The 11,382-nt window shown below is 33.3% G+C and overlaps 2 protein-coding genes across 5 annotated transcripts; one reads left to right on the forward strand and one right to left on the reverse strand.

The window, feature by feature from the left end:
- The first annotated feature begins 320 nt into the window (after positions 1-320).
- On the forward strand, positions 321-3,726 carry LOC120081251 (non-symbiotic hemoglobin 2). The gene is made up of 4 exons (XM_039035970.1): positions 321-483; positions 584-698; positions 1,679-1,795; positions 3,305-3,726. Exons 1-4 carry the CDS (start codon positions 389-391, stop codon positions 3,431-3,433), a joined length of 456 nt encoding a protein of 151 aa, XP_038891898.1. The 5' UTR covers positions 321-388; the 3' UTR covers positions 3,434-3,726.
- Positions 3,727-5,076: 1,350 nt separating this feature from the next.
- Positions 5,077-10,249, reverse strand: LOC120081369. 4 transcript variants are annotated; one of them, XM_039036177.1, is made up of 8 exons: positions 9,949-10,249; positions 8,307-9,530; positions 7,793-7,911; positions 6,873-7,499; positions 6,481-6,790; positions 5,827-5,995; positions 5,619-5,721; positions 5,077-5,459 (listed from the first exon to the last, which is right to left on the reverse strand). In XM_039036177.1, exons 2-8 carry the CDS (start codon positions 9,462-9,464, stop codon positions 5,342-5,344), a joined length of 2,604 nt encoding a protein of 867 aa, XP_038892105.1. In that variant the 5' UTR covers positions 9,465-9,530; positions 9,949-10,249; the 3' UTR covers positions 5,077-5,341. The 4 variants fall into 4 exon arrangements, with proteins under 4 accessions (XP_038892105.1, XP_038892104.1, XP_038892103.1 ...); XM_039036176.1 differs by having other exon boundaries at positions 8,307-9,533; XM_039036175.1 differs by having other exon boundaries at positions 8,307-9,825.
- Between the last annotated feature and the right edge of the window lie 1,133 nt (positions 10,250-11,382).

The raw sequence follows: 11,382 nt of genomic DNA on the forward strand, positions 1-11,382 counted from the left end.
TTCTTTTGAAATAATCAACAAATAAATTTGAAATTTGAAATTGATTAAAAGTACATAAACTATTTTTTGTAATACATAAATTGCAGAGATGAAGAATTGAACCTCCAACCTCTAAGAAGGAATGTTATATAAATTACCGTTGAGTTAAGTTCACTCCGACTATATAAACTAAAATTCAACTTTTAAAAGTACAAAAAAAAAATCTAAAATTGGATAAGCTTCTAATTAGAGGACGATCAAAATAGTATTTTAATCTTTTAATTTTTTAATACTAATTTTTTATTTAGAGAAAAACATTATAAGTTGGAAATTGAAGAGAGGTCCCCCAAAGCACCTTATCCTTGAAACTGTTAGAGAGAGAAAGAATAGGAGAGAGAGAGAGAGAGAGATGGAATTCACAGAGAAGGAAGAAGGTTTAGTGAAAGAATCATGGGAAGTTTTGAAGAAGGATTTGCCTTTGTACAGCCTTCGTTTCTTTACTCAGTAAGTATTAATAATTAGCTTTATTAATTATTAATTATTATTATTATTATTATTGTAAATGGTGTTTAATTTACTAATTATTATTTACTATAATGTAAAGGATATTGGAGATAGCTCCAGCAGCAAAGAACATGTTTTCTTTCTTAAGGGATTCAGAAGAGATTCCTCAGAACAATCCTAAGCTCAAGGCTCATGCCCTCAAGGTTTTCAAAATGGTCAGTTCTATGTGTTTTTCAATTCATATGTTTCACATTTTACCAATCTTTAAGCCATTTTTATTGCTCTCTCTATCTCTCACTCTCTAGAATTTCTATATTTTCTTTTACCGAGACGGGAATCGAGTCTCTAATCTCGAAGTTCTGAAAGCACAAATTTTATGTCAATTGAGTTGAGTTTAATTCTATGTTAATAGGTATGTATAGACTATCTTTTTATACTAAAAATTTACTTATTGAATATTTATATTTTCTAAACGGCCACAAATAAATCTTTTGTGACTTATTTTATATAAATATAGAAAAAAACGCTTTTGAACTTTGTCATTTGTTTCAATATTCTTATTATTTTAATAGTTGTAACATTATCTTTGATCTCTCGTTAAATATTTCAAAACTATTTATGTTATTGGAATAAAAATTATTAAAATGTTTAACAAAAATTGAAATATGAATGAGTGTAATACAGTATAATCTGTAATCGAAAATTGAATCTTGAATATCGCCCCAATCATTTTAGTTGAATGCATTTTATTAGTTAATGATGGATGATCGTTAAGTTAGCATGCATATACCAATGATAGAGTCTTGTTTTGCTCACCAATTAAAATGTAAATTTGTCGGTCCTTGGAAAGACCAAAGGGCTTTGTATTCTCCAAATGTGATTGACTCTCATTTTCACTCATAGACTCTTTGTTATGCGATTAATTTACTATACTTTTAATCCCTCCTTTGTAGAATAGCTAAATCGATTTGATATCAATTATCATCTCAAAATTTGATTTTAAATTTTCATTTGAAATCGTCGAACTCAAATATATATAGTAATCAAATATGTTTGCCTGATCATAGCTTTTAATAAATGGCAATAAAACACTATAAATTGAAATGTTGTTTGATGTACATTTGTTTGTAAATCATAATTTATGCAATAACTATAAGATTGTAAACTAACACAAGAAAAAATGAACAAAATGAAGACATGTGAAGCAGCCATTCAATTGAAAGAGAAAGGGGAAGTGATTGTATCTGAGACTACCCTACAATATTTGGGGTCTGTCCACCTTCGTAATGGAGTCATCGATCCACATTTTGAGGTAACAATTCAATTTTATATCTAATAAATTTTGAATATTTTTATTATTTAATAGATCGTCAATAATCAATTTTGTGTTCATACTCCTTTAAAGTATTTGAAACTTACAAAATTAACTTATATATTAGATATAAAATTAAATTTCATGTTAATCTAAATTTCAATTTTGTGTCTAATTGGTCTATGATTTTTTTTCTTAAAAAGTGCCTTATGAAATTAAAATTTTAGATCTATTTGACTCAAATTAGATATTTTTAAAGCTTAGAAATCAAATATACAACAAATTTGAAATTTCGAAGATTGCATAGACAAAAACTTAAAATTTAGACACTGAATTTGTAATTTAACATTTTCTTAGAAAAAAAAACTTACTATTTAAGTTTCAGTCTCTTAAATGTATTTTTAAATAATTTCTTGAACTTTAACAAGTGTATAATACATTTAATTTTGTGCTTAATAAATTCCAACCTTACAAATATATACAAAATCTTCAATTACTAATTTTGTATTCAATGGAACTCTGACATATTTGACATTTTCTAAAACTCATATATTAGACATAAAAGTGAATCTTATTTTTTTGTTTTTAACTTTTCTTCTTTAACATATAATTCATTACTATGTGAAGGAAGATTAAAACTTCTTACTTTTTAGTCGAAAACAATTTTGTGTTTAATAAACTCTCAATTTTCTATCTAACAGCTCCATAGATTTTAAAAAATAGTTAGACGAGACAAAAGTAAGATTTTAATTATTTATTGTATATAAAGAAAAATTATGGTAATTTAAATAATTTAAGAGTGTGTTTGGAAGTGATAGTTGAAATAGTGATTTTAGAAAAAGAGATTTAGGTACCATTGATTTTGTAAAGTATATTTTTAAGCAATAAAATTTATGTTTGGTTCTAAACTTTTCAAAGCGATTCTTAAATATTTAAAAGTAATTTTGAATTTTTATGTTTGGTTCTAAAAGTGAATTTAGAGTTATCCAATTACTCAAAATTGTATTTTCTATTTGAAAAATTATTATTTAACTAAATATTGTGGTAAGTATCTATTTTTATTTATTTTGTTAAATTTTTAATGTCATGATTGATATTTTGAGTAGGATGAATGTTTATAATAGATTTGGAAAGAAAAGTCAAAATATATACAATTGTTTGTTTTATTAACAATTTAATGATAGATAATATCTGTCATCTTTTGTTACAGCTAAAAAAATGATTTCACAAATAGTTAACAAACAATATTTTAACAAAAACAGAATTAGATAACTATTTTAATACTGATTCTCAGTGAATCACCTATCAACTAATTCCTCCAAAATCAATTTGAAATGATTTTAGATTTTTCTAAAATCAATTTTAGGTCATGCTAAATACTATCATTTTAAGGAAAAGTGATTTTGACAAGAGAAAAAAATGATATCGACCATCTCAAAATCACTTCCCGGACATATCCTAAAAGTGGTAATTGGATTTTGGGGAATGATGGAGGTTATATATGGACAGGTAGTGAAAGAGGCATTGCTACGAACAGTGAAAGAGGGATTGGGAGAAAAATGGAGCGACGAAATGGGCAATGCCTGGACACGAGCGTACGACCATTTGGCTTCAGCAATCAAAGCTGAAATGAAATGAAATGTCATTTCATTCAAAATTCCAACAAAAAGCTGCTGCCTTTTAAACTTGCTTCACATTTTGTGGGAAGAAAAGAGGGAAAAATGAGTAATAATTGGATTTTGGCGATATTGGCAATGGGGCTCAAAATCTCAAAACCTTACATCTTTTTAATTTATAGTAAATGGTGTGATAAATATATCTATTCAGCTTAAGTCTTGCTTTCTTTTGTGAAATTTGGCTTAATAATCATGTAACTTTTGGTAAAGATTTGGTTTCAAAATCTCATTCCTAAGGTTATTTTTTGGAGTGAAGTTTTTCTTTTAGTAATTAACATCTCAATGATTAATAGTTGAATTCTTCATCCTACTATTGTTAAACTCAAACAAGCAAGTTTAATCGTATATCTAATCTTATTGGAATTTGACTTCTTGTTCACAAATTAGGATCAAAAGACTACATAAATGAAACGAAACCCTTATTTGCATGTTTGGAATGGAAGTGATTCTAAAATTGTTGAAATCACTTTTTTAAATCTCAAAATTACTTGTAAAGTGCTTTTAACCATTTAAAATCAATTTCTAATGGTATAAAAAATGCATTTAAAAATATAAAATTAAACATTAATGTGATTTTGAGCGATTAAACTGATTTTAAACATGATTTTAACTATTTTAAAATCATTCTCGTACACTATATTGTCATTTTCTCTACATTTTCATTGAAGACCCAAGCAAAGAAACACTAATGACATTAATCTCAAGACATTCTCGATTTTAAACTAAACCACATTAAAATCTTCAAATCATAACATAGACATTGACTCCTTATAACATTCTCTTGAAAAAAAAATTGACCTCGATCAAACTGGATACATCTTGTTAACACAGTAGTTTTAGGCAAAATTTTAGACATCTTAGCTGAGTAAATTTCGTAAATTCTTTTAGTAATAGAAGTGAAACAATCCACCCATTGCTATTGAAAGAGCCAAAAGATTCTTCCAACGTATCATTTCTAGATCCAATAAAATTCATAGGTATAGGAAGTGGTCTAAAAGTTGCTTAAGAAATTTGCAGAAACAATCTTGTTATTGTCCGGGTTGATGAATCAGGTCTGTTGTGGACTGGGAAGTGCCGAATAAGGAGAGGGCAGGCAACTGTGGTGAAGCTGGATGCTCGAAGCCATTTTAGATATGTTCTATTATCTGACCTTTCATCAATGTTTCATCATATATCGAATAGAACATCTCTAAATATGTCATCTAATGTCTATAAATAGGATAGGTAAAGAAGCAACTGGTTCTAATGAATGAGTACAACGTTGAATTGAAATTACAAAGGATTTTTAGTAACTGAGCACCCCTCCGGTGTCGGCTAAAAGGTGAACCACTTTATGATATCCTTTCTGATGGATGAAATTCCAATTTTATATGGTGAAGATTTACATTGAAAAATGATGAGACCTCACAAACTTTTAAGAGATACATGGACTACTCCCTCTTTTATCTAATATTAGATAAGCCAATTTTGTTGAAATTCATTTTTTTTTTTTTTTAATAAATGTACAAAGAAATTAGTTTACCTTGAAATAAGAGCATTAGCAGAATACCAGGACTGAAGCACTACCTAAGCCTGTGTTGAAAACTAATGTCAAAGAGTTGAAACTTGAAAGGAAAAGAATATCTTCAGACTTACATTTTCTTTTCTTTTTATTTACGTAAAAAATGATGAATCGACCATGCAAATTTGTCATTCCAATTATACAACGCAAGATAATGTTTCCATATAATCAGAACAACACAGCGGCACCTACTGAACGCTAATTCTCACGGCTCCCATCTGTGTTATCAAATAAACCACTTACCTCCCCAATCAAATTGAAAGAGCTGCACACTACTGACTTAACTATATCTCCTTTTCCCATTTCTTTCTACAGTATCGAGTATGCCCGGATCACTTCCACTATTGGTGCTCGACACAGCGGACACTTCCCACCACCACGGACCAACTCATTTGCACATTTTGAACAAGTGCACATATGTCCACATCTGCAGTAAGATTTCCATTTTACAGTTGGTATCTAAGTCTATTCCCATTTTTAAGCCGATAACAGTTAGAACTCATATATACCACACAATTTAGAGGTTAAAAGTTTGAATCTCTCCTATTTGACTCTAAAAAAATTAATTAGAACTTAAAAGACATACCTGTAGAGGAGAGAGTCGATGTGGCTGTCGCAACAAACACAACACGTTCCCTTCCTCACATGACACCATTTAGAACCATCCTCCGATGTCTCAGCGGGTAGACCTACATTGAGAGGCAATTTGCGTCGATGTATATTTAGAGTAGTTCTATAGGCATTCCTCTTCAACATATAGGAGAGGATTACATTGCAGTAAAATGAAATCTGACCTTTTTCTCCGGCAGATCTGTTTAATGCTGCAGAGACTTCTTGTCTAACAGATCGCTGCAATTCTAATTGCATATCCATGCAAGCCTCCAACATCCTCTGCATATGATTCATGCCTTGTTGAAGTCTTGCCATGTCTGCTCTCAGATCGTTAATAATCTCCCATTCCTGCTAAAATCAGAAACGAATTTTAGCACACCCTCAAACCACACAATCTACATTCAGAAATAAACAGCTTCAAGGCAGGAAAGTTTCACAAACGAATTTCAGATTGTTCCACATATTGTAGAAAAACAATTCTTCTCGGTTGAAGATAAACTGGAAGCAATTAAATGACTTGGGTGGTGGTTTAACTTTGCGTATTCTCGTGCAAGCTTTTCAACCATCGAAGCTCACTTGGAGTACCAGTCCAAAAGCTTCGACTATTTGTTCACATTGTAAGAATGTGCGTGTTCGTGTGTTCGTGTGTTCAGTGAGAGAGAGAAGAAACACAATTACTACCAAGATCAATTTTCTATAGGTTTCCCGAGTCATTGAATAAATGACTTCCCTCCCCTATAACAAATAGGGCCATGTCTCCTTTTATAGACATTGCAAAATCTAAATCCAGGATAAGAATTAAAAAAGATAATAAATAAAAAGAAGAAGCAGCTCACAATTTCCGAACGGTGCATCGTATGACGAGACCAGCTGGTATGATGCAGGTCATGGTGCCAAAGTGGTTGAGGTGGAGGAACTGGTGGAGATGGAAGCACCAGAGAGGGTCTATTTACAGCATCATTTTGTTCATCAGTCTGTTCATTCTGTTGGTCCTGATCCTGAGGCGGAGAAGCAGGAGTTGGTGAAGGCAAAGTTCTATGCAAATCCCAATCTATGGGAGCACGACCTTGCCTATCCACATATGATTGTATTAATTGGTCCAGACTTTCCCGAAAACCACTACGAAGAAGGTTAGAAACACTTCTCCTACAAAAAAAAAATTGGAAGCAATGTGTAAATACATCAATGCCTGCCAATATAAATATAACAATTAGAGAATGATAACCACCTGCTTAAGAGTTCCCTAAGTTCCATACTATAGACGTTATCATCATCAGGTGGGTGAAACCTGTTGAACCTTCTCACTGGAACAGACCGACGATTTCGAAATGGACCAGAGGGCCCCTCTGGCCAATTTCCAGCAGCTTCTCGAGTGCCTCTCTCATGCCAAACTGCAGCAGGTTCTGCTGGATGAACTTCTCTTCGTTCTGCATTTACCTGTGTACTGGGCGGTGACCAATCATTAGATGAATTTGCCTGCCAATTTGATGTCACATCCTCAGCATTATCATCTCTCCACTCACTGAGTGGGCCAAAGGTTGTCCGTTGCCAGTTTCTTCTACCATCCTCAGTAATTTGTCCGCGCCAGTCCCCATCCTGATTCGTAGTTTCTTGCCAATTCATATTCTCTATCTCTGAGTTACTTTCCATGTTTTCAATTTGATCAGGCAACTGACTGGTTTCAGCTACCTGACTCTCAGGCTGTGACTGTACATATTCTTGCTCGATGTTCTGTGAACCATTCGTTTGACCTCGATCATTTCTAGAATCATTCATGTCACTGTTAGTTGCATTATCAGATTGGCCGTCTGCTTGACCACGAACAATATTTTCCAATCTAGAGCGGAATCCCTCCCTGAGCCAAATATGTATATATACACATATAAACTAAACCATTTCCCAAGTAATAATAATTCTTTATAAACTCAGCACAAATCAGAATTCAGAAAACAAAACTCTGGGAATGAGAAGGTCTTTTCGACATGATTCAAGGCTCACAGGACATTTCAGAAAATCATCCTAGATTAAAAATATATTACTACAAACAGGAAGATAACAATGCTCAGGATACACAATAATACCTATTTTCGCACGAGATAGTAAACACAGAAGGAAGTGAAACTAATCATCCTCACAAACACAACATACCTTAAACCAGAAACAGTGTGTCGCTGCTGTAACTGTACTATTTCACTTGCTGCCATAGAAGGTGGCCGCTCCTCTTCAACAGTCCTTTCATTTCTCAAAAATCGACCTCTAAGCAATGACTGGGGAAATATAGAGGATTAGTGGTCATATAATAGCTGCCAATGCAAATAGCATCTAATGGAACAATGAGACGCTGAAGAGATAAACATATAGTAAGCATAATTAAAAATTGTAATCAAGATTGTGATACGATTATAATACCTAAAAAGAAAATGTTTTTAAAGTACTTCCTAAATTTGGGGTCGCTCTTGAGTCTTAAAGAGCTTCACATTAAATGAAGCGGGATGTAGAATATTTTTAACAGTCAAACTCTAAAAGGAAAAACACATAAACGCAAAGTCTTCAATTACTTCTTGACCTCTCAAAATCCAATCAATTTGAGTTTTACGCAAAAGTGAACCAAGACAAAGAAAGGTAGAATAAATAAAAACAACATTCACACTTGGCAGCTGACCTGGATACGGTTGCGGTGGGCAAAGTCAGAAACAGCTCGATGCTCCAAAAGCCCTTGAAGTTCCCTCTGTCTTTCCCTTTCTATCCTTACAAGTAAATCAAGTATTGCTTGTCTTCCTCGCAACCTTAACAAGTCTCTGCGAATGTGTTCATTCTGGCCTTCATCCTGGTCAGCAACCAATTCATCACGGCCTCTATCAACTTGTGCACCACGTCCAGTTCCTCGATCTTCTCTCCTTTCACCACGACTTCCTCTTTGTTGACTGGTCATCTGTACCCATTCCCTAACAATCCTAACTCTCTCACGTTCTGTTTCCCCAAGCCATTCAGCTCTGGATCTTGTGCTCCTCTCAGAAACATTAGGTGATGGATCAGTGATTCCACTCTCCATCCATCCTCGTACTATTTGCCTCACTCTCTCCCTCTCAACTTCGCCAAGATCAGGAGATTGCTCTCTGCTAGAAGCATTATTTTCATCCCTCACATGCTGTGATGCAATTTGATCATGGTTCCATGCCCCAAAATCATTCTCACTCTCACTTGCATCCACCAAGCTTCCCTGATTCTCACTCCCCCGACTATCAGACATATTTGTACTGGACATATTGGTAGATGAATCAACACTTGTTTGCTGCCTCAACCTTTCCCTCACCCGCTCACGAGCCCGATTTAACACATGGTCATCCTCCAGTTCCCTCCACATCTGTAATATCGCAGAAGCTTGTGTGCTTGGAGTCTCAACGGTAGTCTGCTGCCTTGAAGTTGGAGAATGGGACTCCCTTAAAAAGGATGAATCAAGCATTGAAACGGTATGCAATCTTGCAAGTGCCATCAACTCAGATTCACGATTTCTCCTCTCGATTGTGGTTATCATTTCCTGTGCCTGCCGAGCAGCCCAGCGGCTCAAAATTCGAGAGTGACGACGGCGTGCAGCTGAAGATTCAGCTAAATCATCACCCTCAAGATCAGACCGCCTTCTCCTCCGTAGAAGCTGATCACCTTCTTCATCCTCAACTTCTTGATTGGCAGCAGAACTACATGAAGCAAATGGAATACATTCATCCAGGTGCCCACGCATTAACTCCTCAAGTCCACGCTCTAATTCCGCTCTGGCATCACTAGAATCAGGCTTCTGTTGTAGCGATTGAAAATCCGTCATACTCTGCAATCTCTTACCCTACTGCCAGCATCGGGCAAAAAACAACGTCCCAACAAAACCTTCCACCTTCTATCAACAATAACAAGACCATTAACCCTTGTCCCTCCCTCCCAGAACCAACAAAATCACGCGGTTGAATTACTCCACAACCACAAACCAGCCCTAACAATATTTTCAAACCCAATAGAGGTAATAATAAACTAAACAATCGGATTCAAACCCAAATGGCTCCACACACACACACACACACACAAAAAAAAGCACCTTATAAAAATAGAATACGAAGAATCAAATCATCAAAACTGACATTGAAACGAAGATCCGATGAGAACATTGCCGACCCAGGAGTGAATTAGATTAGCTTGGAAATCATGAACAGTCGAATTAGAAAGAAAATGAATGGGAAGACGAAAGAGGATGGGATTAAAACAAGAAATTAAGGTTAAAGGAGTAGGAATTATGAGATTCACCGGCAATTACGTACCTCTGAAGCTCTTTTGCGCGTTTATTTCCTGACCAAGTATGAGAAACAAAACCCTAAAATTCCCCCCTTCACAATGCGAAAAAGAGAAACTGAAAATGGCGAGAGATTTACACAGAGAAGTTGAACGAGAAAATGCAGATAGAAAATTGACACAAAAAAGAGAGATCGAATGGAAGAATGATTTCAAAATTTATAAATTTGCTTATAAGAGAGAGAGAGAGAGAGAGAGAGAGAGAGAGAGAGAGAGAGAGAGAATGTTCGTAGCGAGCGAGCGAGCGAAGGGGAGAGAGAAAGAGAGAGATGTTCGTTCTGATTTTTCTCACTATTTTTTGTTTTTGTTTTTTTTCATTTTTCATTTTTTAATTTTCTGTTTTGTATTTTGTGAGACCGAGGAGGGGGCTCCGGGGAGGAGAGCGGAAACCGCCGACCTACCAAGAATTGACACGTCATTTTTCCATTTTTCCATTTCTCCCATTTTCTTTATTTTTATTTTTTATTTCTTTTGGGGCCATGATATATGATTTACATTAATTCACGCATCGAAGATAATTCTTTTATTTAATAAAATAATTGATGAATTGTTTTAATGTGCTTTATCCAAACTACATAATATTTACCCAACTTCCTCTCTATTGTTTTTCAATACTCCTTTATTTTCCATTATTAAATCCTACCTCGTAACTATTTGATTTTATGGTTTATTTTTAAAACTTAAATCTATAAAAAAATCTTCTACTACTAACTTTTTTATAAATATATTTAAAAATTAAATCAAAATAATAGTTTTTATTTATTTATTTTATTTATTAAATCTGACTAACAATTCAATTCTTTTACATAAAATATATAAAAAACATAAAAAGAAATTGAAAGAAAATTTGTTAATTTTCAAAAGCTAAAAGATTACGAGTGCCAACTGGAATATGTTTTTTCTTGATGATATGTGGAGTTGGGAAACTGACCTTTTACTTTGAAACTGATAATATAAATACTATATTAATTAAGTTAATAATACGTAATTGAATTTGGTTTATTTTAACTAAATAGGTCATAAATTAAAGTTTAATATTAGAGTTTTACTCTATAGCTTCTTCGATTTTTAAAAACATAAATTCAATGAGTTTTACATTTTGTGTTTAAAAGGTCTTTCCTTTCATCTTTATATTAAATGGGTTTGGTATTATCCAACCTGTATTTAAATTTTCAAACTTGTTGATTTTTTTCTTTGGTAATAACCCAATAAATTAAAAGAATGTTGAATATATATAGGACATGTTAGATTCATAAAATTTCAAATACTTCTTAGACACATCTTAAATTTCTATGATTAATACAACCGAAAAAATTGAAGACCCAACTTGTAATTTAACATTAACTTTAGTACTACAATCTATGAAGCAAATAAATTCTATGATAAGAAAATTATATTTACCA

The sequence above is a fragment of the Benincasa hispida genome, chromosome 7, assembly GCF_009727055.1.
Source record: "Benincasa hispida cultivar B227 chromosome 7, ASM972705v1, whole genome shotgun sequence".
Lineage (NCBI taxonomy): Eukaryota > Viridiplantae > Streptophyta > Magnoliopsida > Cucurbitales > Cucurbitaceae > Benincasa > Benincasa hispida.

Excerpts from the sequence above, each read along its gene's own strand:
- LOC120081251 (XM_039035970.1), top strand. The coding sequence starts at position 389 with ATGGAATTCACAGAGAAGGAAGAAGGTTTAGTGAAAGAATCATGGGAA. Across the intron at positions 484-583 it reads AGCCTTCGTTTCTTTACTCA|GATATTGGAGATAGCTCCAG; the intron begins GTAAGTATTAAT and ends TATAATGTAAAG. Across the intron at positions 1,796-3,304 it reads TCATCGATCCACATTTTGAG|GTAGTGAAAGAGGCATTGCT; the intron begins GTAACAATTCAA and ends ATATATGGACAG.
- LOC120081369 (XM_039036177.1), bottom strand. The coding sequence starts at position 9,464 with ATGACGGATTTTCAATCGCTACAACAGAAGCCTGATTCTAGTGATGCC. Across the intron at positions 7,500-7,792 it reads CACACTGTTTCTGGTTTAAG|GGAGGGATTCCGCTCTAGAT; the intron begins GTATGTTGTGTT and ends TATTTGGCTCAG. Across the intron at positions 5,460-5,618 it reads ATCGACTCTCTCCTCTACAG|ATGTGGACATATGTGCACTT; the intron begins GTATGTCTTTTA and ends ATCTTACTGCAG.